This window comes from Gymnoscopelus microlampas (genome assembly GCF_963454915.1).
Source record: "Gymnoscopelus microlampas genome assembly, chromosome: 2".
NCBI lineage: Eukaryota > Metazoa > Chordata > Actinopteri > Myctophiformes > Myctophidae > Gymnoscopelus > Gymnoscopelus microlampas.
Genome location: NC_139939.1, coordinates 46,212,100 through 46,239,071, shown reverse-complemented (window position 1 = coordinate 46,239,071; position 26,972 = coordinate 46,212,100). Strand labels below are relative to the sequence as shown.

The window sequence follows — 26,972 nt, the reverse complement described above, 5'->3', positions numbered from 1 at the left end:
TGTCAAACATATGTTGCAACTACAGAAACGTGTTACTTCCTATACAGTCTATGGTTACTTCTGATATGTTGCTGTCATATGTTTCAAACATATAGATTTTACACATTTTTTACAGGTTGTTACAGATGTGTTGTTGTATATGGGGAAAACAAACAATATATTTAAGAGAAAATGGTAGCACATTTTATTTTAAACAATTCATTATTTTTTACAGTTCATAATTTAGTATCCACAACAAAAGTATGTAATAAACTCATTATCATCATTTAATATTAAAAGTGTCATATTTAGCAGCAGTGCAGCACTCATCTACAGAAGTGTCAATCTATTCAAAACCAGAAGGTTTCCTGGCTGACAGCATCTAGTTCTCTCACTATCACTTCTCCTAATCTAGGATAAGTGAAAGTGATAAGGAGAAAAGCTAGTGTTAAAAAGACAGTTATTTTGCGATTATATTTCATTTGTGAGCAATGATCAAAGACCATAAAAGCAGCAAATTCTCTGTATCATCCCTGTGTTTCTGATACTAGAATTCAACGGTGACTCCAACAGTTTAATAGCTCTTTCTTAAAGTTGAGGTCTTTGGAGGATGACGGTATAAACTTGAGTTGAAACAGAGAGAGACAGATGATGCAGCAGTGTTTCTGGAATTGCCCTGAATTAAAGCCGACTCCCACTTAAAGAACCCGCATCCCTTCTGGATCCCATTTCCACTGCCTGACCGACGGACTGGACAGCAATAAAACCCTCGCCCATGATTGGGACCACCGTTGGCCACAATCTGACGCTTTGAACGTCGCCCACAAGCACACAGTGGAGATGTAATTTTACATGTTATTCTCCTAGATGTTGATGCAGCAGCTGAGTGATTGGTAGACAAAGAGGAAAGGGCAGAGGGAGTCTGGATTGAAGAGGGGGCATGACGCGGCTGGATGTAAGCACTGCAACTTGAAGAAGAGTGTGAAAGTGCAGAGTGATTTGCTGTGTCAGTAAAGATAGAAAAGGAGGTCTTCACAGGTTCTTTGTGCATTTCTGAATGTGTTCTGGTTAGGTTCTGATGTGGGAGTATAGATATGGGTCCCATAAATAAGGCATTGGTTTTGTCTAAGACAGAGGACATAGGTCTCAGGGAACTGTCAACTTTTCTGGATTCATAATGGGATGTCCCTGACTCTTCTTTACTAGATGCTTTGCCATTTGCTCCTGTGATATGATTTGATATGGAGGCAAGAGATTTAGAGTTCTGGTTAAAAGTTCTAGGCATGGCAAAATGATATAAGCCATCCTCACCGGGATTTCTTGTCATATAATTCATGGACTGTAATTTGGTACGACTCCAGACTGAATGTTTTGGCTCTTCTTGTTTTGGATTTTCTGGTTTCTTAGTTTTAGAATCTTTTATCTCACCAAGATTTCTTGTCATATAATTCATGGACTGTAATTTGGTACGACTCCAGACTGAACATTTTGGCTCTTCTCGTATTAAAGGGCATCCACTGCCACACTCCGATGCGTTTGTAATGTCAATTCCATTCTCTGTGTATAAATTATTGATGACATCATCGCACTCCAACACCACAGCGTCATATGAACCACAACCCTCGTCCATTTCGACCACAATTTTTGCCCTTTCCTCCTGCTGTACCAATCCTACCCTTTCCTTCGATGCAGAGCCCTTAATCAGCTGGGGTAGATGGGGCAGGCAGTCCACAGTGGTTGAGACTAAAATTAGGCTTTTACTGTTGTTGCGTAGTGACATATTGTTTACTACCATTCCAGAGGAAAGGTTTGTAGTAGTCTCTGCTTTAGACCTGCGGCTGCCATTTCCATACACAGTAGTAGTCACACCATTGAGCAGTGTTCTTGGAGAGATGAGACTTTGGACATCTTGAGCAAGTTCTTGGATTGAGTGCGAGGTCTTCTTTGTGTCCACTACCAGATTATGGGTTTCTGAGCATGGCTTATGTTGACAAGACTCTGGAGTCTTACATGAGGATGTTTTGGCTGTGGCAAGGACCGTTTCCTCTTTAAAGTGGTTATCTTTCTTGCTGGTGACATGATTATTTGCATTTCCGAACAGAGATGTGGTCTGCAATGGTCTCTATGAGCAGAAAGATTGATGTGATTAGACATGGAAAATATAGAATGTTTTATGAATATGGCATTGTTATTATTACCAAGTAGTCTTTGGAGATTAAGGATTATAACTGAAGATGAAAAATGAAAGCGATATGGTTAAATTAACCCATTGAGACCTGGAACTGTCTCATTTTTAGATTTGAGCTAAAAAGCATTATTTTACACTTTGGGCTATTCAAAAATAGCAGATATACAAGCTCGCTACGAGCTTGTAGATCTGCTATTTTTGAAAAATCATGAAAATGTGTGCAAATCTTTGAATATATACATTTTTAAAGCGAACATTTTTAACTCAAATCTTTGCTTCTGGGGGTCCCTGGAAAAAAATATTTTGATGGGGGTCCGCGGCCAAATTCATATCATTTTGGGGGTCCTTGACATGAAAAAGATTGAACACCACTGATATAGAAACATACGTTTTTCAGAAAACTGTTGGGATTTAGGTGACATGTAGAATCGGCTTCAGGTCTCAATGGGTTAATAGATATGAGAAGTTAGAGCTAAGCAGAACAGAGGTGGTAGGATCGTGATGGGGAATCACCTGCGAAAGTCCTTGGAGGGGCATTATGGCATAGGGAAGGTTAGTAGTGTGGGAGATGCATCAGATGGCGTTGGCACTTGGCACAGACACACTCACCCTCTCCTGGCTTCTGGTGAGCTTCATCACACACCCATCCTGCATCATCCTCAGTGCTAGCTGAGCAGTATTACGTGCATCATCCAGACCTGAGGAAGGCCAGGATGAATGGGAAATTAAGGAATAAGTCAGGGGAGGAATACATTACGATCAAACCACTTCTTTTTTTTTAAATAGCTTTATCAAATAGCAGTTGATTTGTTTTAGTACCAGAGTGCTCGCGTCCAGAAAACTGGATTCCTAGATCTTGCAGGGCTCCATTCAGACCTTTTGGCTTTTTATTATAAAACGACTGCAAAACACACATGAGAGACTTCATCAACATTGGCAGAAAGAAGGACTGATAGAAATGTGAAAGTGAGCTAGTGTCTTTACCTTGTAAGTGGCTCTTAGGTCTATCCAGCTGTTGAGCACATCTGGCTTGTGAAGCTGCTTGCGCTTACACTCATACTGCAGACACACTCCAAGATCCCAGTCTGAAACAATATTGTGTTACTCGTTAGAACTCAAACATTTCCACCATGGTACAACTGAATTGTGCTTAGACTTATTTACAGTCATTAACCCATTGAGACCTGAAGCCGATTCTACATGTCTCCTAAATCCCAACAGTATTCTGAAAAACGTAGGTTTCTACATCAGTGGTGCTCAATCTTTTTCATGTCAAGGACCCCCAAAATTATATGTATTTGGCCGGACCAAAATATTTTGTTCCAGGGACCCGCCAAAAGCAACGATTTTAGTTAAAAATGTTCGCTTTAAAAATATATGTATTCAAAGATTCGCACACATTTTCACGAATTTTCAAAAATAGCAGATCTACAAGCTCGTAGCGCGGCACTCGGTGCAGCGCTACGAGCTTGTATATCTGCTATTTTTGAATAGCCCAAAGTGTAAAATAATGCTTTTTAGCTCAAATCTAAAAATGACACAGTTCCAGGTCTTAATGGGTTAAAGTAAAGGTTCTGGAACTTATTGTATATCAGCTTTTGCAACTGATATTGATTTGTTTGACATATCACATTTAAGTAAAGTAGGTGAAGGGTATTCCATGTACATGCAATTACAGATGGTAACATGAACAGAATTGAATACAGTTTAAAAGAAAAAACATACTATCTGAAAAGACAGTTGTCCACAAGCAGAATGAAAAGTACAGGACTGATTGTTCCTGTAAGCAGCACAACATTGCTAGAAGGTAGCCATGAAGGCCTTAGGCCAAGATTGACCATAGACATTTACTGGCAGGTAATGATTTAGACTTGAGAAATCAAAAAGCCCCTTTATCTATCTACACTATTCATTCATGTGTACAGTGGAACAAATAGTAAGATCTGTGTTCATGGGTGACGGAAGCTGCGGGGAACAAAATCAACAGCGTGAAGCAAAGCACTATGCGCATGGAGCCAAGTTGCCGGAAGCACGGGCGAAGTGGCGGGAACTAAAAAGAAAATATTGCACAAAACAGGTGGGGCATATATTACCAATTGCATCGTTCCTGACTTGCATGGCCCCAAGTAGGCTGTAGTCTGCGTTGCAAATAACATTTGTTTATTTGGCCGTGGTATGTCCAAGTAAATGAACAGATTAACGTCATAAACCAATTGTGGTAAAATGAAGGTCCACTTTGCAAATCAAAGTTTTAGACCAAGAGAAGGTGTTGTACAGTACCTGACCACGTGAGGAAGGCACATGATTTTTTAGAAGCTGAAGGTGCAGAGCCTGGTCTCTGGTCCCTGGGGAAGACCACACCCTTTTGGAGCTGCAGAGCTTGTAGCCAACGGCTGAACCGACCAAGGCAGATATGGAGGGGAACCCCAGCTTCCACTTGACTCTGTGAGGATAGAGATCTCATGTTGTTAGATGCAGAGAAAGCTAATATGGTAGAAACAGTGACTGCATTTTTAAATTATATAAAAGTTCACCTGTGTAATTCCAGTCAGCTCAGTGCAGAATTCCGACAGAACAGGGTGCTCCTGAGGCTGAACATAGGTATGGAACTCTGACTCAACCTCCCCAGTAGATGTGTTCAACAGAACAGCAGGGAACTCAACTACAAGGGGGTGAATGACATGTGATGGAACGATAGAGACAGGAGGGAGAAGGGTCGGACAGAGAATAAAAGGAAAAATAAGATGCAAGGTTAAGAAAATAACTTGAAACGTAGAATACTGCAAGAAATGTGTCTTTCCAGTATCTTGCTAGAGTAGACTTACTGATCTCTGGGCCATAGTTGTTTTTCTCTCTCCAGCAAGTGGACTCAAAGTCAATCACAATCAGGTGTGAACATATTTGATCTGAAATAGCCAAGTAGTATATATCAATTATTCTCACATGTAACACACAGTAAAACTATTCTACCATAGTCTCACATAGCCATGACCAGAGAGCTCTCCACATACCGATACACCTGGTGACATCAAAATTCAATGAATGGGAAAGAATAATAATAATGTAATAACATAATGGCAGTCATTCATTTTGGGACAGTATCAGGATTGATTTTCAAAGCAGTGGCCATAGGTTTGTCACTCAGCGCTGGCTTTCTCTGGAGTTAAACGTCCAAGCTTTGAATTTTGATGTCACCAGAGTGACCAGACATCATTTATTAGGCAGATATCGCTGACCCAAGACGATACTAGAAACAATCTAGTGGTCTAGTTAGTATCATCCAAAATATCAGTATATACTGTGTTATATACAGTATACGTATGCATATTCAGTAAGCTATATATTTATATTTGCACTCCAACAAACTTACTGGAAACTGGTGGTTTCTTTTGTCCAGTGGAGGACTGGGAGCGCTTCCTCACTGATCCCAGTTGTCTGTGGAAGAAAAATGTGTTTGAGTCAGTCAGTTGATTCAGTCTCAATCAGCTGTTTGAGAACTTACATTTCATAGATCCATTAGTTACTATGGTAAAGTTGTGAATAATGTGAATAACGCATGATCAACAAGCACACAACGCGTCTCAACTTCTTAAAATGTTTTTTCTTTTTATTTCTAATTCATGGTTCTTTGATTTCTTCCTTTATGAAATTATTTTTGTTTTCAATGTATGAAAATTTCAGATTTGTTTTGGACATGTTTGAAAATCTTTTGAAATCACAGTAAATATTAAAAACAAAATGTAGGAAAATAAAAATAACGGGACATTTACTCGCGACCCAAAATGGATCCCGACCCACTGTTTGGGGAACCGTGCACTACACAACACAACACAAGTTAAACACAACACAACACGCGTTTTGTTTCGTTCCTTCTTTTACTAGAAGTCTTGTTACGATTATAGCGACGACTAACTAAACTAACGATGTGTTAACAGGGTCCTCCTAACAGTTCCTTTACTTACTTGGCCAGTTTTTTTGTTGCCATGGTCGGTCGGTCGTCGCGGTGTTTTGTTTAAATCATGTTTAAATGAAAACTAAACTCTTCTTCTTCTCTTTCTACTTCCTTTGAATTTCCGGTAGACTAGACGCGCGAGTTGGAATGTTGCTGCCTCCCACTGTTGGTCTCGGGTAGTGCCCACTGTTATACTCAGACCTTAACCCAGGGGTCTTCAACAGGGGGTCTGGGACCCCTAGGGGGTCCTCAGAGTTACTACAGGGGGTCCGCCAAATCTTTGTGTGATATGATTTTTTTTTACCTTAACCACTTGAACCCTAACATCGCTTTTCTGAGGAGAACTTTAGCCAAAAATAGCAGATCTACATGCTCAGCTTGTAGATCGGCTATTTTTGGCAAAGAGGTATAGGTGAAGAGGGAAAAAAGAGCAGACCAAGTAAAAAAAAAAAGTTTAATCTGAAACACAATTTTATATAATATAGAGGGGGGTCCCTGCTTCATCTCTATCTCATCTAGGGGGTCCTTGGCCTGAAAACGTTGAAAACCCCTGCCTTAACCTATCGTCACCAGTCTTTCCACCTCTGAGGTAAACTCAGACCATGTAAACAGTGTGACCTGCCTTCAGTGGTGGGGAAAAGTACTCACATTTTTCACTTAAGTAAAAGTATCAATACTGCATGTAGAAACACTGTTACAAGTAAAAGTCCTGTAATCAAAATGTTCTTGAGTAAAAGTACAAAAGTATTGGTATCAAAATGTACGTAAAGTACCAAAAGTAGTAAGTACTCATTGTGCAGAATATCCCGTTTCACAAGTTTTCAAATATATAAAATGTATAAAAATCTTTTGAAAATAGCAGACCTACAAGCTCGCAATGCGTCGCGGTGAGCTTGTAGATCAGCCATTTTCAAATGTATACAGGGCTGAAGTGGGTAATGTATGTTTTGTAATAATAATCAAAATCTACGAAGTAACTAGTAACTAAAGTTTTCAAATAATTGAACCGGATTAAAAGTATAATAATTGCCTCTGAGTTGTAGTGGAGTAGGTCTAAAAGTACTCAATAAAAATCTCAAAATTGTACTTAATTACAGTACTTGAGTAAATTTACTTTACACCACTGGTTATACAAGTCTGTAAAGAGGAGAAAACCATTGATTGAGAAAACCCATCAGTTTTCACCACTGCAGCGGACACTGGAGCAGATTTCTCATATACTGTAAATGCAGGATAAACCAGTGTCTAGCACTTAAAAGAACAAGGCAGTTGTCTTCTGAAGTGGTTTGGAAATTACAGATGAATATTAGCATCTTTGCTAAATCCAGTGTATTTACATCACATCATGTATGTATTTTTTTTTTTTTTTAAATAAATAAATACCGTTTGTGCAACAAGGCACGTACATCATCACAAGAGAAGATGGGGAAATGGTATCAGGTCAAACTTGGAACAATACAGGCATAGTTCAGTTTGGACACTAGTAATAGGGAGATCAGCAGAAGGAACTGCAGGCATTTTAATACTCTGCCATGAGATGTTACCTATTTACCTAAAATGTCATTTTGAACAATATAGCTCCATTAATTTCTAAAAGTGTGGCCATGCTATGGGAAAAAATACTTAATAACAAGTGATGGTGTAAGTTAAAAAGCTTTATATTCTGATATATTATATTCTGTAATAATTCCTAGTGTTTGTTCAGTAACTGGGGTCTCCCCGTCTCTCCTGCTCTTTTGTAAATATTCTCTCAGGTCAGGTGTATGTGCAGTGCACATAGTTTACTTATTCTAATAGCATTCAGGGAAATGCAGTAATGAATCTATAGAGAATGTTCATTGAATGTTACTTAGTGTTTGTCATATGTTTGCTTAGTATATTGCTTAGTACTCAATGCATTGAGTGGTAGCTATCCATCCCCCCTTGAGTACTAATGTTTGTCTATTAGGTACCTAATAGTTAATTGTGATATCATAATTGTTTATCTGTATTGTAATTATGTGCGTGTCATAGAAAGAAAACATAACCGTCAAGCCTCATCATCTCTTGCTCAAATGTGCACACTGTTGAATAAAGGGCTAGATGGAACCACCAGTTGTCCACACTACATTCTTACTGATGTACCATGGTGATGTTCAATATCCTGTGAACCAATACTAGAACTCTACCGTTCATCGGGATACCAATTTTATACAATCAGGAGAGAGGACTCACACACAATAAACTGAAATCAGAAGTGATTAAACATAAAATGAGCAGGCAAAATTGGAAGTGGAACATTATAAAATTGAAGCTGATAAATGAGTACTCTGATTGGGTGAAATTGGCAACCCACCTGAAAATGTATTTTATGTTCACTGAATCGCTGGAGAAACAGGTATACTCGTTACAGAACTAACACTATTCTATAGCAATGATTACTGTTAGAATACAGAGCTTTTAACCTTTCAACAACAAATGTTTTGTTTAACCCAAAAAAATATCACTTACAGCACCAACATTGTCCTTTCTCGTTTTGTATTGGTAAAATGTATAAAACCTGTACCCCATATTCTGTTTGATATAATACAATGTTAAAGAGTGAAAAGAGTCACACACTAAATACAGTAGTAGGGATGATCGGGCATTTATGTGTTGATTAGACAGAATCCACAATATTGGTATTGTATTTGCATTGCATTCCATAGTGTGATCATATAATTGGTATTTTCTGAAAACAATGTTAATTTCTAAAAGCATTATTTAAAACAGTGTTTTCTGGACTTAATAACTTGATTAATATTTTCACCCCAAATTAGCTTAGTGCCCTTAGTCCATTGTACATCTGTTTTAATAAAGCTTTTATATCTCTTACTATTTGGACAGCTGATACAACTCAAGACAACTTGATTATACTTATTAATTAAATATAATCAAGAAACATTACAGAAATCTGATTATGATCACCCCCTGGTGATCAGAAAGCACAACCAAGTTAGTAAAAAAAAACATAATGCTAAAATTAAATAAATAGGTCCCTGGCACAGTTAAAATGGTACGGAAGACATCCAGCATAAGGTAGGTAGGAATAAAACAAAGGAAGTCATAAGGAATGTAAATCCTGACAGTGTGATGTGTGACATTCATTCTCGTTATTAGCGTTGCATCCATTTACCCACGATGGTCCCAGTTGGGAAGAGGCTATTGAACTAGCTGTCTTTGCTACTAGACACAATCTAATAACGGCACCACACACACAAACGCACAGTGAGGGAGTCGTTTTAGGTCATTCTTAAATAATCAAGTATTAAAAACAGTGGAAGAGAAGGACTTGGTCCAAGGTGTTCACATTTAGCAGCTCAGGTGAGAGGAAGAGTGTGCTAATAGCAACATATTGGGTGTGCATTAAGTTTACCACGAAACACTTGCTCTATACCGTAGGCACCACAATTCTTTGAAAAGTAAAAGGGGGGGGGGGAAAGGCAACTGGCTGGGTTTACCAAGATACATACACCTCGTCTTTTAACACGTTTTCGTTTTAAATAGTTGAATAAACATGATTAAATTCAATGACAATCTGGATCTCATATGGTTTTTAAATGTCCATTTTCTCTTCTGGATAAAAACAAAAAAGGAAGAGGCCAGAAAATTCATCATTTTCACCAGGACATGTCGTACCTTCTTTGTTGGATTGCTAGTGATGATGCTGTCTCTTACTGCATCCTCTCTTTAGTGTAAAAACGTAAACTAAAGATTTAAGCAAGTATTTCACATGGAGCAGAATGCACTCTTGTTCCACAACTACTGGGTCAGTGCAGACAGCCGTTGTTGTACTGAAAGGAGGCCATTTGAACACGGCCACGGAGCCTCTGGACCTCCAGGTCTCTGAAGCAGTCGTCCTCGTCGTTCTGAATGACGGTCTTCTGCAGATCACCGATCTCACGCTCCATCCTGGAACGCAGCTCTCGCTTCATCTTCAACAGAGCCTGCGAAGACAGACAGAAGGGAGGAGTAAACAAGTGTTCTCTCCAGCATTCTTGAGGGACAAAACAAAGAGGAAGACAGTTTTACAAACCTGACATAAAATGTACAGCGTGAGTATTGTGGTAGCAATATTTATAGACTGTCAAATGTATGTATTGTTGTGTATTTGTGCCCCGAGGGGTGCTGGAACAGGCCAGGAGTCCTGGTCCTTATGATCTGTATGATGTTGCTCTGCTGAATCCAGTCAGGGTGAAATGTTGACCCTTTATTAGGAAATAAATGGTCAACATTTCACCCTGACTGGATATTCATATTTTCCATTATAGTATAAGCAGCTGTTATTAAGTTCTAATGTAGTTCATAGTAGGGGCTTGGTAACTTCAGGACATAATCCAACCCCTACAGCCCTTCCCACTCACTTAGATCTGCTAACACAGGAACTGTGTTTGAACCTTCCCTAAATCACGCTGACCAACGCTCCACATATCAGAGACAATTGGCTCCCAATCTGTGTAATAAACTCCCCAGTGCAGTCAGAACAAAATCTGAGATTCATCTCTTCAGACTATAGCTCACCCCCTAGCACTCCTCTCTCCTTGTATCCCTGCTGTCACTTTTTTTTGATAGATGCTAGTTATACTATGCAGATTATGTTGGTTACTTGTTCATGTTTTGTTATTTAGATACGTTTTGCTTGACCACAAATGTTAAGAATCTCATTTAGATAGCATGTTAGTACAAAGGGTATGTTTACCTAGTATCCTAGATTCTTTGAAGCACTTTTTGGATAAGTGCGTCTGCTAAATGCCTACATTTTAATTGTAGCTACCTACAGGTAGCTACTAAATGACACTGTACATATACGTAAGTAAGATGTAGACTCTTCATAAAGTATTGTGTAGACACATAATATTAACATATTACTAATAGAGCTTATAACGGTCTACCACTCTATATTAACTGCTATTCCAGATCAAGGGTTTGTGTAAATATTTAGGTCGCACATGCAGCTGTGTTTTAATTATGTTATGTGGTGCAACACAGTAATATTTAGTAGTGTGTAACTTAGTCGCCACCTATGCTATAAGTAGGCTTACGTTTTGACTTCCATACAGATGGTGCAATCACACCCTGGACATTTACCTTTTCTTGAGCCTTTTTCCGAACCTGGATCTCGTGCCTTTCTTCAGCAAGCATTTCAGCCAATAACGAGAACTGCAAAAGAATTACCTTATCACAACTTGAATATTCCTACGTTATTCTATGCAGGAGGATATGATGTAAGAGCAAATGGCAACCATGTGAATATGGTCAAAGTAGCTGTCAGGTTTCTATAGACTAGCAACTATAATTGTGTGTAAATTACTGCATTTCTATACTACTACAATACAATACAATTCATCTGCTTGTGTCTGAACTTAGGTCTTCACCGGTCTACCTGAACAGAAAATACCTGACAATTTCTGAGACCTGTAAGTTTCTGGGTTCACGTTTTATTATGGTCAATTGGGTCCGGGTTGATTCAGATTCTATTACCTCAGGTTCGTACTCAAACTATAACTCAATGGGATCAAAGCTGTGTGGATCAATGTGAAAACATGGGCCGTCTGAAGTGGCACTGTGTCCATGCGTTTCTGTTCATGTAAGTTCCTCTCTAACCTGGTCCTTGTAGTAGTTCTCCATGGACTTGATCTGGTCCTGATGTCGGTGCTGGTGCTCCAGACGCTGCTCCCTGGCGTAGGCCCTCTGCTCCCGCAGGCGAGCCTTCTGCAACTCCAGGCCCTCCTCAAACACCTGACGAAACATCTACACACAAATGTTCAAAGTAGGCTTAGTCACTGTACTCTCCCAAGGTTTTGTATTTTTCTTATTATTTTATGGCTTTTATGGACACATTGTGTGGAGTGTGTGCCTTTTTATTTCTTGTAGACACAAAAACACACAGAAATATCACCCGACACGCCCAAGATGACTAATACCACAGACTTGCATATCATTTATTCATAATATAAAATTATAATAATGATTTCATATTGAATATGGTCCTGCCATTTCTGTACACCAAGGTACATACAGAAATGGCTATTTGGTGCTAGCGTTAACTGATCAGTGCATCTTAGAATGACTAAGGAATCAGTCCATTAGTTGCACGCTGGTGTCACAGGTGGAAAATAGCACATTGGCTATTTTTGTGTGCACAACAAGTAACAACTAACTATTTTAATACAGGAGAACAGGTAAGATACAATACAATGGTAAGAACTAGAGGGTGACATTGACAAAACTAATATGCCAACCAAGGTTAGTGATATAGCAAATACAACCTCAAACCAAGTCTCTGTAAGCTTACAGTATAACAATAAACAATGCTAAATTACACTACTAGAAAATACAAATGAATGTGAAATAGGTGTGATGAAAAACAAGCAAAGGATAATAAGGCACCCGCTACCCACCCTCTCCTCCTTGGAGCGTGCCCGCATGAGGCGGGCTCGGAACTGCACATGGTAGTCACTGTGGTACTTCTTGGCTCGGGCAATCTGCTGCCTCTGTTCCTTAAGTCTGTTCTGGGCTGATTTCTGCTGCTGGATACGGTCTTTAAAATCCCCCTGGAAGATAGAAATGTTAGCTCGACACTGACCAGCTGGTTGTTTGTTCCACATTAACCCATTAAGACCTGGAACTGTGTCATTTTTAGATTTGGGATAAAAAGCATTATTTTACACTTTGGGCTATTCAAAAATAGCAGATATATAAATTGTCATTACTTTTGGGAGCTAATATTACACCTTCTCCATCGGTATTTATATTAAATGATGTGTCCCGGCTACAACTGAACTGCACACATAAGCGCATCTTCTTTGCTGGCTTAACAGCTGCAAAGAAAATGGTAGCTACAAGGTGGAAACCTCCTCATACTCTAACTTTTCGCCAATGGCTTTAACTTTTTTAGATATTGTTTATTTAGAACTGTCAACGGCAAGGTTGCATGGAGCAAGTGAGAAGAACATTGATATGTGGTCTAACGTTGCAGATAAGATTAAAGACTTGGTTTAAGTGTTGTATAACAGTGTTATAACCTTGCACAGGTATAGACATGGTGTTTGATCCTTACATTTTGAGACATTGTTGGTCCGGGGAGGGGTGGGTGGGTTTATTTTTATTATTATTGTTTCTGTTTAAGTTGTTTGTATCTTGTTTTTGTTGTTGAAAAATGTATTCATTTAAAAACATGATTGTATTTCGATATAATAAAAACAATTGATAACAAAAAAAAAAAAAAATAGCAGATATACAAGCTCATAGCGTGGCACCGAGTGCCGCGCTACGAGCTTGTAGATCTGCTATTTTTGAAAAATCGTGAAAATGTGTGCAAATCTTTTTTTTAAAGCGAACATTTTTAACTCAAATCTTTGCTTCTGGGGGTCCCTGGAACAACATATTTTGATGGGGGTCCGCGGCCAAATACATATAATTGAGGGGGTCCTTGACATGAAAAAGTTTGAGCACCACTGATATAGAAACATACGTTTTTGAGAATACTGTGAGAATACTGAGATTTAGGAGACATGTAGAATCGGCTTCAGGTCTCAATGGGTTAAGTATATCTGTTGACAGGGATTAACTGAAGTCGGCGGTGTTAGTTGAAGAGCATGCCCTCAAAAAAGAACATGACAGACATTTTGAGTGAGGGCTTACACTGATGTTAGAAAAACACATGAACAAGTTGGGGAATCCATCGTGCATGTGTGTGTGCCCTGACAGCTTGGGCAATGACAGCTGTTGTTAACTTGGCAATTTCTACAAAGAGGTGTTGAACACAGGAGTGCTGAGGCTCACCAGGCGCTTGTTGTGTTCCTGCTCCTTGTGGACGATTTCCACCAGTAGGTCATGTTTTTTCTGAGCTTCCTCCACCTGGAAAGAAAGATTTATTGAATCAATTAAGGGTCACCTTTATCAAATACATTTCAATTCACACACTGACGTATATGCAGACACACAAGATATCCAACCGGCCACATTAATCAAAAGGTCACATCTGACTTACTGATGACAAAATGTCACATTAATGCACTAATAACACTGACGAAAGTGAGGCACTTCCTACACCACATTTATTTATTCTTCCTGTCTGTAGATGTGGATTACATTTCACAATTTATTGTGTGCACGTGTTATCCACATCTTCATTTTATATGATCATATTTATATTATATATTTATATTATTATGGTTCTTTCCTCTTTCTGGCCAAATCCCTCAGGATTGTGAATGTCTATGGCAACACGCAAGCCACCAGGACAACCTCCGGGTATGTGCACAGTATATGAGGTATTAACCTGGTATCCTTATTTTGGGCATGTCATTCCTAAGCTTGAGAGGTCAGCTGTATGATGAAGTATGAGATAGAGCTTAAGTGGTTAAACAGAATGCATTTGAGTCAGATTTTTTTCCCACCTGACTGGAGAGCTTGCTGCGGTGGCGGCTGTGAGAGGAGGAGGAGACGGCGTGGAGTCTGTCTACCTGCTCCAACTGCTGTTCCCACATGCGGCCCATGGTGTGGGGCGAGATGTGGAGATGGGGGATTTCCTCCAGGAGGGTTGGGAGGAGGTCGTTGTCCTTCACCTTCACTGCAAGGGGGAAGAACGGGGATGAATGTTAATGAGATTGTCAGCCAGAGAACGGAAGAAAGAAAAAAAAAAAAATATATATATATATGATTGTTGATGCTTTACTTTATGAGTGTAGCTTCACTTCACTGAGTTGTTTAGGTTTGCACTTCAGAAGGTTGTTCTTTTAACCCATTGAGACCTGAAGCCGATTCTACGTGTCTCTTAAATCTCAACAGTATTCTCAAAAACGTATGTTTCTATATCAATGGTGCTCAATCTTTTTCATGTCAAGGACCCCCAAAATTATATGTATTTGGCCGCGGACCCCCATCAAAATATTTAGATTTGAGTTAAAAATGTCCGCTTTAAAAATATATATATTCAAAGATTTGCACACATTTTCACAAATTTTCAAAAATAGCAGATCTACAAGCTCGTAGCGCGGCACTCGGTGCCGCGCTATGAGCTTGTATATCTGCTATTTTTTAATAGCCCAAAGTGTAAAATAATGCTTTTTAGCTCAAATCTAAAAATGACACAGTTCTAGGTCTTAATGGGTTAAAAGGGTTTTTCAGTTATCAAGAGATTGGGAAACAGAAAATCTTGTTTTACTTGGCTGAGTCTTCCTGGGATAGTCGCCTCGCCTGCGTCCCTGTGTGGTCTGCCTGTTGCGGGGCGACTGATGACTTCGTCTTTTAGCTGGGGACAGTTTGGGGGTCTGGGGGATGTCCTCCAGTATAGCCTCTCTGTACTCCCGCTCCTTAGCATACAGACAGTTTTTATGTCAGCATCATAGAACCTAACCAAAGTAACCATAAGCTCTCATCCATAATCATGCTGTTACTTACAGCTTCCTGGGCTTTGAGTCGCTCCTTCGCCAAGTTTGCCCGTTCTCTATTCTCAAACTTTTTCAGCTCCTCCTCATAGGCCTTACTCACCAGCTGCACAGAGACAAAGACAGAGAGAGAGATTCATTTCATTATTGTTGTTTTTCGTGCTGCTAGGTCATTTGTGCTGCATTGGAACATTAATCTTGCAGCAAACATAGAAGGTATGCATCATTTGAATCAAGGGAGTTGGTACTCTGTCAGTTGCATTGTGACCTTCTTTTCAATTAATTCTCTGTCATATATCTACGACCCATACCTCACTGTGTCGCCTGTGACTGTGTTTGTGTCGTAGCTCTTGTCGCCGTGTGCGAATAGGAGCAGTGAGGTTGGCTTGTCTCCTGTCATCCAGGCTCAGCGCCTCCCTTGAGGTGCTCTCTGGCTGTCCTTGCACAGAATGACATGCCCGCGGTGGAGATGGCGACAGGGAACGTGTCCGGTGAGCGGCTTGAGGCTGAGATGCATCTGGCAGAGGGTTCGGGGCAAAGTGTAAGGAACTTCATTCAGAGTATTTGCTGACACTTATGACTTGCTTTTGATAGAAACACAACCAACTCTTCCCCTGTTTTTGCATTGTATAATAAAAACATAATTTCAGTAACATCCTAGTGTTGTTTGCCAAAAGTAGGAGTAACCTAGCCTGGGACCAGACGAATCTGCGAGTGCAAAAAAAAATTGCACTCTGGGATTTGGGTCTGGCACCGCTCCATAGAGAATCCATGTCCTGTTCCAGAAGACGTGGGGCACCAATCAGGGCCCAGTATTCGAATATGGGCGACTGTAATTGGTAGTTGGTTGTAGGTCTGACCAATTGCGTCGAGGGACATTGTTTTGATCCCGCCCCTTGGGAAACAAAACGTCCTCATGGGAGCACCAGACTCATATCCACGCCGTGATATAGTCTAGCTACGCCAGGCTAGGAGTAACCCACCAGTAGAATCAATACACTGCTAGATGTGTCATCGCTCTAGTCTAATGTGTTCCTCAGCCGCAGGTCACAGATAACATTTGCATACTGTTCAATTGACTTGCAAACTCTATGTAAAATCCCAGACAGAGTGATGATGATGACATTTGAGAAAGCAGCAACTTTATCTGGTCTTTCTTGACACAGCATGAGAAAGCGTGCGTGTGCACTGTGCAGTATAGGAACCTGTGTGTGGTCCGGGGGTCCTGCGACACTCCATGACGCTGTCACTGTGGTGGGACTGCTTGTCCTCCTCTCTGACATCCTCTCTGACATCACTGGACTCGCCACTCTCACCCAGCGCTCGCTTTAGCATCTACATGAATACCGAAACAAGCACACACACATACATTCACATAAAGTTAAAGCCATGCAGGCTTGTAAAAAATAAATACTATGCCCACTTAGTTATACAAGTAAGTAATATCTTTCAAATACATTCAAACGATATGACATACAGCATAAAATCTAAGTTTACTTGCAAAAAAAAAAAAGGCTGTGCTTTGAAATGCCCGTCAAAACGGGGCCCAAAAAAATGTATGATGAAAATCCCCATAACATTCTAAGGGGCTCCAATTTTAAGGTGAATCGCCATGTACACTCGCCACACAGAGAGACAGATGTGTGCCCACCTGGTCAAGGTCCTCCAGCCGTCTGGACAGCTTCTGAGACATGTCCTGTAGCTCCTGTTCCGCCTGCCTGTTCTTCTGTCCGTGATAGGACAGAGGCTCCCTGTAATCGTCCTCCCCAACCCGGCTACTGCTACTCGTGGGGGGACACGAAGACGCATAAAACATAGAAAATCAACCATGTGTATGAGGTAAGACACAGCAAGAACATTCTTTATTCAATGTTAACCCCCTCTCCCCAATATCTGTCATGCTGACTGACAATCTCACCTGAGACCGTTCCTTTCCTCATAAGGTGGCCGACTGTCCTGTTGGTGTAGGGTGGGGCTTACATCCTCCTCATCTTCCTCGTCCTCATACGCGGCCGGGCTTTGTGCTGTGGTCCCCACATCGTCCGGCAGGGTGAGGAAGAGCACGTCTGGCTTGGTGCGGAACAGGACCCTCCTGGGACCACCGTTAGTTGGCTGCAGCCATAAATAGTTGAAATTAGTAAAGGGCCTCAGAGTACGAGAGATGCCACAGGAGGGGATGGTGGAAAAACAAAAACGGGGAAAAGTGCAAAATGAAAGGAACAGGAATCGTAACAGCATTATTACAATCAAAACGGCTTCCAAAGCTCACAGTGATTTTTTAAATATGATATAAACCTTTGAAGCATTTCAATGGTCTTCCACAGTAATATAAAATCAATTCAGCAGCAGAATACAGTTAAAGGGACACTTCACCGATTCTAGTAATCAGAATCAGTTTACTCGTCATGTAGAGTATAACGTAGCATGTGTAAAGGTGTTCTGGTCAGTCTCTAGTAGTGAGCAGTTTAAAGTCTGATAAAATAACAAGAATGACACTGAAGATTTCATGTCATTGGCAGGCACTTTGTTGAGCTATCCACAGCCTGCCTCTCTAAGAGACACAGCAAGTAAACACCCTATAAGGACAATCAGTGGGGACCATTATGGAGATACGGTTGACCAACGGTGAAGTGTGCCTTTAATACATGGATTGCTAATGTTAGCAAGCCAGTATCTGCCAAGATAAGTGGCAAGAGCTGTGATAAGAGTTTTTCTGTCCTACTGTACCTCTAGTTGTTCACCCTCCTCCACTACCCTGGTTCTCTGTCGACTGGAGGCAGACTTCTCACTCAGAACTGTGAATGAAGCAGGATATAAGCATTGAAAATGTAAAGCATACTTTATCTTTTAAGAACACACAACATGCAAACACAAACCCACATACACACAGACACACATACAATCCACATCATTTCAACAAGATCTGATATTAGAAGCGCTCGGGTGACGCAGTGGTAAAGTTCCTGCCCACCACCACAGAGGTTGTGGGTTTGAGACAAATCTTGATTCGGTTAAACAGACCTAAGAATTGAGTCAGAGCAGTGATTGCTTTCCGTTTTCACTCACCAGGAGAGTGGCACAGGATAGGAGATTGTTGTCCATTTGTATAAACTGTATTTGCCATTTGCCTTGAGTTCTGAGAGAAAGTGAGAGAGGCAAGTTCAAGTAAAATGAATCTTATGATGTACTGTCTGGGCTATTAAATGTTTTTATTGGACGATAAAACTGAATACTCAGTTTTTATAATATTTATAAAGTGTTTTTTTAATTTCTATTTAAATACACTGCACTAGTGTTGCATTAAAATCAATAGAATCACGCAATACTGCCCAGGCCTACTTATGATTGTGATTAAGGATGAAAGTAATAGTCTCTGGGGCATTCAGAGGTTCATAAATTACCTCTGGATAATCAATGAGAAGAATAAGCATGAAAGCAATGAAAAATGTACATTTAGCACAGCAGGAATATTGACAATAACCCGATAAACATGAACGTTTACCACCCTCAAACTAGATGACACTGTGTGTTTATATGTGTGGTTTGCATGTGCTAAAATAACATAGCTCCAATTTGAGTTGGAATGTGTAAGACGTTAGTAGTGATGTAGTAAACCGTCCGTGGCCACGCTGCAGCATTGTATGCTTGTAGTCATTTTTAAAAATCTCAAGATGCCGCCAAATGATGCTTGCAAATTATGCCCACATAATAAGCAAAACATGCAAAATAACCAACAAATGTGTAAATGGTTGGCATACAGTTAGTAAACGTCATAGTACAAGCTCACCTCTGTATTGGCAGGAGCGGCTTCCTCCTCTCTGTGTCCGTGACTGAGCCCGTTGGCAAGGGGATACGGGCTGGGGGAGTATGGGGCTGCGTCAGGCCTGTGGGGCGTTGTGGTCTGGTAAGGGGGCTGTAAAGGGATGGCAGCTGGGTGCAGGGTTTCCCTCAGTAGAGATGCCTGGGTGTCCAGAGGGTCAGAGGTGGTGACAGGTTCCAACAATGAGGGAGGGACCGCCACCACTGCTGTAGGGGGAACAAAAGAACGAATGCACTTCACTCAATAGCTAAGTAAGTACAACGCTGTGAGTTGATGTCTGCTGATGCCAAACTAAATCATGATATAAATATGTTAAACACAACCTATTGATAAATGAGATGGCTAACCTGCTACACAAATGTGCATTATTTGATATGAGATATTACTTATGTACAGTGCTTTACTGCATTTAAAAAGGAATGCATTTTATGCAAAACTGCTTGAAAACAGACCAATTCCCTTAAATATTTGATGCTGTAAGGAGAAATAAAAGTAGAATTTCCATTCTACTTTATTTTGGTGACATCTAAATGTGCATAAAGACAAGATGCTTATTGGTTTAAGATAAAAGAACACAAGTGAAAATGTTGCATCACGTGTTCATGTGTGAGGGTCTAACCTTCTTGTTTGGCTGTGAACGTGCGCGCAGTATCTCCCAGCCCAATGAGTTCATTGGTCGATCCCGTCTCTTCTGCATTCCAAGAGTGCAGAGAATGTTTACTGGACTGGACAGTGGACCTGCGGGAGAAGTAGTATCATTGATTCATCCAGTCTGATAACCTTTATATACATGTATGTGCACTTAAATATAATAATTTACTGCTCGTTCTAATTTGGACTTACAGCTAATGGGTTCACCAATAACATCTCATAAAAAAACACTAACAGAAACACTAACAGAAAATCTTATCCATCTTAAAGGTTGATTCATTTGGAGCATATTACTCTCCAATCATTTCATTGCGTTTCATGGTAAACATTGAGCAATGTTGACATCATCAGCATGACAATGATTCATTGGATCGAATAAACTCTTAATGGTATTGCACATCAAACCTTTTCTTTTATCATTTGTGATTCCTTCGGTGTTACTCTTATTATGTTATTCTGCATCATTGGGGCACCAGCAGCTCTTCTGAACACTTATCATTTTAATCATTGTAAAGAATACAAAATAGGATCACATTTAAAAGAAACAGCACATACTGTACTTAGATTGCAACAATGTAACAAAGGAAAAAAACACTAGACAGCTAACAGATCCGCCTTTGTGTTTAGAAATGAATTAACTCATTCAGTGCCATTGACGTCGCCGACTTCACGTTTTTCATAAGCCCAGAGTGCCAATGACGTCACCGACGTCATAAAAATAAATACAAAAAAACACTTTTTTTTTACAATGTATTTTTGGCCTTGGCACAGGGATGATAAAGCCAGAAATAAGTTTGGCACTGAATGAGTTAATGGCCCTGGTGAGCACTGAGCAGAGCTACCTAACTAGCTGTTGTGTCAACAGAACTACTGACACTGATAAACACACAGTGGGAGAGTCATGTACTAAGGCACTGTTTCTCAACCAGTGGTCTGTGGACAAATAGTGGTCCTTAGCATAATTAGAGGTGGTCCATGGGAAAATGTTTTAAAATGTATCCAAAATATATGAAAATAATTAGTCCATTAAATTTAAGAAAATGTTTGAACCCATGGGCATTGTGTGGGGAAAAAGCTTAAAATTGAATATCTACTGTTAAGGGCTTGATATACTTTGTTACGTGCCTGTATAACACACTGAAAATAGCACATCTACAGATCAGCTATTTTCGGAGAGAGATAGAGACGGGCAACAAATAAATCAAACTTAAAGATCATTAATGTTAAATATTTACACAAAAAACTTAAGAAACTAGAAATTACTGTTATGCCTTCTTATATACAATATATATTGTGGGGCGGTGATGTCCTTGATGATTGTTTAAAATATGCTAGTTGTCCAGACTATTTTTCAAAAGATATACAATAACTACACGATTAATATTAGTAGTAATGAGGAGAATATTAAACATGTTATTTTGACAGTATTTTGATTGCATTTGATATTATGTATTTATTATTTTGCTATTATGCATAATTTAATTCTGCCCAGCTGTAATTGTTTACAATTTTATCTGAGTTATAGCAGTTTAGTTTGGTTTATTAGAAAGGTCGACCCACTCAAGGCATCTCAAGTTAACACTATCATTTATAATACAAAGGAGGATGTTTATAAATGAAATACTTGGTAATAGTATGTAATATACAAAACAAAAATGTGTAAAAGGTTAAAGCTCTATATTGTGATCGTAATTATTGCTATAGAGTGTTCAGTAACAGCGATCTCCCCGTCTCTTTAATAAACAGAAAATACATTTTCAGGTGGGTTGCCGATTATCAGTGTCAATTTGATAGTGTTCCAGTTCAAAATGTTTCTGTTAATTTCTTGGTGTCATCACTTCCAATTTCACTTGTTTAATCTGTATCTTGTGTGAGTTCTCTCTCCTGACTGGACAAAATTGGTATCCCGACCTGAAAATTTTCTGTATACTAATGAGATGTAGAGACAGGGAGACCCATGTTGCATAACAAACACTTTATAGCAGCGGGTAGTATCCAAATACAGAGCTATTTAAAACAAAAAAAACAAAAACATTTACCCTACCTTTAATATGTATAAAGTGTTTTTCTGTTTAAATACACTGCACTAAGATTGCATTAAAATCTATAGAATCAACACAATGGATCCAATTCATATATATTTGTTTCTCCCATCTCATACTTTGAGTTGCGTGCATTGACCACTTTCAACCGTGCGTCTGTATAGTGAGCATCTTATAGGTGAACATTTTCAAGAATAGCCGATCTACAAGGTCTACAGCAGCTATTCATTTATTTATTTAGAATAGGGCTTAAGTGGTTAAAGTAGAAAAGCATGATCAACTTGATCAAACACTCACTGTCCACTGGAAGACTGGGATGCTCTCTCCAACATGGCATCCTTCTGCTCTGTGACCTCGGGGGCCTCTGGCCTGATGCTACCATGCAGGACATCATCAATGACACTGTCATTCGGTTCTTATTAAAGAAAGTTGAGAAATGCAGAAGATTTTAAAGAAATTCAAAACAACATAGAAACAAACACAATTGTTCAAATTTGATACATGGGTGGAGGCATGTCTCACTGTACCAATTACATCAGTGCTCATATCAATATGGCAAGATTACAGTGAACTTTCCACAATGGCACAAATGCTCTGTATTCAAACAAAACAACAGCCACAGTGTCTTTTTCCCCAAAAGTGAAGAAGTGCAAATCTAGGTCATCATGTAATTAAATGCACAGCATTTTCAGAGGGAAATCCAATCATCACATTCTAATTGCTGTTTGGCAGTGGACAGGGGGACAAACATGGCAAGGACAGAAAAGCACACTCAACTCAAACAAAAGGATATCATTTTCACAATGTGGTATTATGGTCACAGTATCGATAGATGTATTTGGTAAAAAATGTCATATTTGATTTTGTCCATATCCTACAGTATGTCCAGCCCAGCCCTATGTCCGGATCAGATTTGTGCACAGATAGATGATCTTATCCACACAGCCTTGTGTCTCAGTCAGTATGGCATTGAGAGGCAGGTTTTCAATCACACTGAAAGAATAAGCATCACAATAAAAGAGGAATCAACCTCTTACCTCCATTCTGTGAGTCCTCACTTATCTCCTCGTTGAGATATTCCAGTAGGCCATCGAAGATTTCCAAGAGGTTCTTGATGGACTCTCTGTCCCCTATGACCACATTTTCCCCTATAGCCACAAAAGCGAAAACTATTTTAGGGGTTTCCTTTAAATCACCAACATTACGGTACAAAAGGGGTTTGTGTTGGCTAAGACTAGAGCTTAATGATTAAGCTGTAGTCTTAGCCATACTTGCCATACTACTGACAGACACACACACACACACACACACACACACACACACACACACACACACACACACACACACACACACACACACACACAGTTAAAGGACCATGACGTCACCCATTTTCAGCCTTATCTTAATATAACTGGTCCTCACTATGCTCATTAAAGATGGCACCATTTCTGTCTAAACCTTTTTTAAATGATTGATGCAAGAATAATTGCTTCTATTAAAGCATGCTAACTTTCCAGGAAGAGAAAGGCTGTAGTTTCTATTAGCAGGTTTCAAGTAAGGATGACCCAATAATACAAAGACAAGATTGAAAATCTGTGAAGTGCTCCTTAAACAAATTAGTTGTTACAGTAAAACTGTACAAAGGGACATAGTTTGTTACCTGTGATGTGTGAGAGGCTTATCTGAAGGTAGTCCAGAGCCAGGGAGTCGATCACAGACTGAATGTTATGTACATCATCCTCCTGACTGCCCGGGGCAGCAATATAATCTAAACACAAGCACAAGCCTTAAACAAAAATAACATGATAATGTGTGCGGTGACTTGTGTATTTTCAAACAAATGCTCAAAGATCCTTCTACATTTGCATGTAGAAGAACATGCACATTAAAAACAGTCCCTGTGAAAACATATGCCCACTTCACAGAGGCAAGACAAGAGCCCCCTAAATAAAGTCTTGTAATCACAGGTTTGAAGTTCTTAGGGCACATTCTTAACATTCTAAACATGCTCAGGGGGAATGTGGTCTTAACAAATATAGAGTGCATCTCAAACACTGTACAAATGACCCAGCTTACATTTAAGCTCAATTACTGAAATCTAACCTTATGGGTTGGAATTAGTACTCACCTGGAACTTTCTCCCCCAAGATGTTCTCATACAAAGCAACAAAAACATTGGCATCACAGTCTGTCAGCTTCCTCAGCCTCAGATTTATGTGGCACTTGCTGAGTAAATCGTTCGCCACATCCACCCAATCTGTACAAGAAAGAAATGTGGTTACCCAAAATACTATATTATTATTTATATTGATTTTAAACAGGCCAACACAATCTAACTTAAGTATGTCAATAGGCCTGTACAAGGCAAGTAGATCACTCTGTCTACACAGTAAAATTACTTGCTCTGAGATTGTACGTGTAATGAGTGTATAAATGTAATTTGTACACTGTCAGAGTTAAATGAGCAGTGAGGGTTTTACTGTGCATTTCCTTATGTTGATTGCACAGCAATATACTGACAGATTGACGAGTCTTCTCTGCTTGAAAGCTCTGATACTAACAAAGTACAATCTCCTAGGTGACATAAACTTGCCAACGTTATTCCGCGGGATGAGAGCGGGTAAGTACAGGTAAGGTAACAGAGTGAGAGAGAGAGAGAGAGAGAGAGAGAGAGAGAGAGAGAGAGAGAGAGAGAGAGAGAGAGAGAGAGAGAGAGAGGTTCACTTGTTTTCATTATTACTGTATTGCTTGTTATTCATTATTGTTAAGATGTATGTTATTCACTTGTTGTCTCTGAATACATAATGTTATGACTTGTTTTATGTTATATGTATGCTTTGGGATTGTAAAACACATTTTATCATGCCAATAAAGCATTTTGAAATTGAATTGAGAGAGAAGTACTAACAGAGAGAGAGAGAGAGAGAGAGAGACAGAGAGAGAGAGAGAGAGATTACATCAGGATGATTTTTGGCAACCATTAGACAACATTAGATACCTAGACGCACTTAGATTATATTTTACTGTAGTTTGTTGTTTATTTCGTAAGTAGAAGGTTGTTGGGTGATTGGGTACTCTAGCCCACAAATGTCATAAACTCGTTCTCTCTTGCTGCCCTTTTAATACTTTTAAATAACGGCTATAAACGGAAAGTAAACCACACGAAACCATGTCTAAAAGTGTCACTGGTTGTTGGCTCAACTAAAGCTATGAGCCAACAGCAGCAATACAATGGGTAATGTTGTTAGCGGCTAATGTTAGCTAGCTACTGTACTCTGGTTCGTCTTACCTCTTTCTCCCTCTTGGGTTCCCATCAAACTGCTGGCAGTTGAGGCTCCAAATCAATGTATTTACTAACTAAAAAAAAGTGCCCTCGAACAAAATATGGTTCATTTCTGAGCATACGTAATTGAAGTTAGTTTTGCTTAAAGGAGGAACTAACTAATGTTGTTCACAAACAGGGAAGGAACTCACAGACAGTCAGCCGAGTTGTCGATACTCATTTAAATGCAGCTGTTCTCCCATTGGACGATCCCGCAGTGTTGCCAGATTGTGCGAGAGAAATAAGCAACCAGGTCTAGATGAAGCCACATGAGCACTCGCTGTTTGAAAATAGACGATCTACTACAAGCTATGTTATTTTCAAAGAAAAATCTTGAAAGATAAAAAGTGAAAATTTAGGAATATTTTCAAATCCACAATCAAAAAAGTACAGGGAAAGTACATTTTTTCAGTACGAAAAAAAAATGTTTTACCGACAGCAGCTGAAGACCTGAAGTCCTTTCATGTCTGCCTGTCTGTCTATCCGTCCCTCCTGGCTGGTACACACAACATCTCTGATCTCTCATCTCTGACCACTTTTCTTAACACGCTGAGGACTTTAGAGGGCGAGATGGTCCGGTTGAGGGGGCGTCGTCCCCTCACGCCCCCCCCCCCCCCCCCCCGTGACGCAGGGCCTGCCCGCAACTACCAAGAATTTACAAGCAGCTTTAAAGAAAAAACTAGCCCAAAGTCGCTTATAATAATCAAACATGGCAACACTGTGATCCCGTCTTTCTTTGTTTCCGGAAGCACGGTTGGGTGGGCAGCTCAGCTGGTAACAGGATAAGGTGGGCACCTCGGTGTTAAATTGGCTATTTTATCCAAAATGTAATAATTTTGATAAAACGTACGGTTTGGGGGTGAATTAACGTGTCCGCCATAATGGGCAGGGCAATTTGCCATACATCCACTGCAAGAAAAAATATGCCATTGCCAGCCAGAGTGATGACTTTACTAATCTGGGCCCCTGAGAAGTTGAACACTGGGGCCTGGCACCATTTAAAAAAATATTTATTATATATTTCATTTTAGATTGGATATCTACATTTATTTTACAAATGAGCAGCGGGGATACATATATGTTTTTATTACATTTAAGGCTAAACATTTCTAAAATAATTGAAATACTAGAAATTACTACAAAACCTGTGATAGCCAGTAATTTTGGGGATAAACAAAACATTTAGGTCTGATAATGATGTACCGTGCAATGGATGTTAAAATCATGTATACTTTTCATTATTTTAGGCCATTTCCCAAAGCATATATTTATTTGTAATTTTCTTTTACATTTAGGAAAAAACATTAATGTTGAGGTGCCCACAAGGTTTAGGTGCCTACTGGACCTGAATCCATTGGTATGTAATCCCACATCTTTTATGTCTTAAGTTATATCATAACATAACTACGGTACGTCTGCCAAACCTCTTTAAAATAGGTTGAAAATTAGATATTGAATATTCAGTTATGATGATGAAGCGAGGTTTGCCCTTACCAATATCGAAATATTTAATAAAGCAACATGCACACAAAAGCCAGAGTATACATTGAAATGTTTTAAAGTGAGTCCCTGTAATGCACAAAATCTTTTATTAGTGGTTTTACTGAA

General features: G+C 39.6%; 2 protein-coding genes across 3 annotated transcripts; both read right to left on the bottom strand.

The window, feature by feature from the left end:
• Nucleotides 1–195: 195 nt before the first annotated feature.
• Nucleotides 196–6,174, bottom strand: eri2 (ERI1 exoribonuclease family member 2). The gene is made up of 9 exons (XM_084047378.1): nucleotides 6,130–6,174; nucleotides 5,538–5,602; nucleotides 4,993–5,073; nucleotides 4,702–4,829; nucleotides 4,448–4,610; nucleotides 3,152–3,252; nucleotides 2,987–3,068; nucleotides 2,777–2,865; nucleotides 196–2,101 (listed from the first exon to the last, which is right to left on the bottom strand). Exons 1-9 carry the CDS (start codon nucleotides 6,150–6,152, stop codon nucleotides 554–556), a joined length of 2,280 nt encoding a protein of 759 aa, XP_083903504.1. The 5' UTR covers nucleotides 6,153–6,174; the 3' UTR covers nucleotides 196–553.
• A 2,563-nt stretch (nucleotides 6,175–8,737) lies between these two features.
• LOC311034406 (centrosomal protein of 95 kDa-like) lies at nucleotides 8,738–25,531 on the bottom strand. 2 transcript variants are annotated; one of them, XR_014599597.1, is made up of 22 exons: nucleotides 25,332–25,531; nucleotides 24,171–24,299; nucleotides 23,703–23,810; nucleotides 23,080–23,190; nucleotides 22,340–22,457; nucleotides 19,969–20,087; nucleotides 19,317–19,555; nucleotides 18,596–18,665; nucleotides 18,257–18,324; nucleotides 17,448–17,641; nucleotides 17,181–17,310; nucleotides 16,735–16,864; nucleotides 15,841–16,046; nucleotides 15,543–15,635; nucleotides 15,307–15,454; nucleotides 14,540–14,712; nucleotides 13,923–13,997; nucleotides 12,539–12,691; nucleotides 11,742–11,888; nucleotides 11,226–11,297; nucleotides 9,015–10,084; nucleotides 8,738–8,984 (listed from the first exon to the last, which is right to left on the bottom strand). XR_014599597.1 is itself a non-coding variant. In XM_084042287.1 (21 exons), the coding sequence occupies exons 1-21, from the start codon at nucleotides 25,354–25,356 to the stop codon at nucleotides 9,908–9,910; spliced, it is 2,685 nt and encodes an 894-aa protein (XP_083898413.1). In that variant the 5' UTR covers nucleotides 25,357–25,531; the 3' UTR covers nucleotides 8,738–9,907. The 2 variants fall into 2 exon arrangements, 1 of the variants encoding a protein (XP_083898413.1); XM_084042287.1 differs by having other exon boundaries at nucleotides 8,738–10,084.
• Nucleotides 25,532–26,972: the final 1,441 nt, after the last annotated feature.

Bases quoted from the DNA above. Each gene is read 5' to 3' on its own strand.
- eri2 (XM_084047378.1), bottom strand. From the start codon at position 6,152: ATGGCAACAAAAAAACTGGCCAA. The intron at 3,253-4,447 runs GTACTGTACAAC...ATATTGTTTCAG, and splicing joins TGCCTTCCTCACGTGGTCAG to ACTGGGATCTTGGAGTGTGT. The intron at 3,069-3,151 runs GTAAAGACACTA...TGTGTTTTGCAG, and splicing joins ACCTAAGAGCCACTTACAAG to TCGTTTTATAATAAAAAGCC.
- LOC311034406 (XM_084042287.1), bottom strand. From the start codon at position 25,356: ATGGGAACCCAAGAGGGAGAAAGAG. The intron at 18,325-18,595 runs GTGAGTGAAAAC...CTTCATTCACAG, and splicing joins TATCCTGTGCCACTCTCCTG to TTCTGAGTGAGAAGTCTGCC. The intron at 14,713-15,306 runs GTAAAACAAGAT...TCCCCCTTGCAG, and splicing joins TCCCAGGAAGACTCAGCCAA to TGAAGGTGAAGGACAACGAC.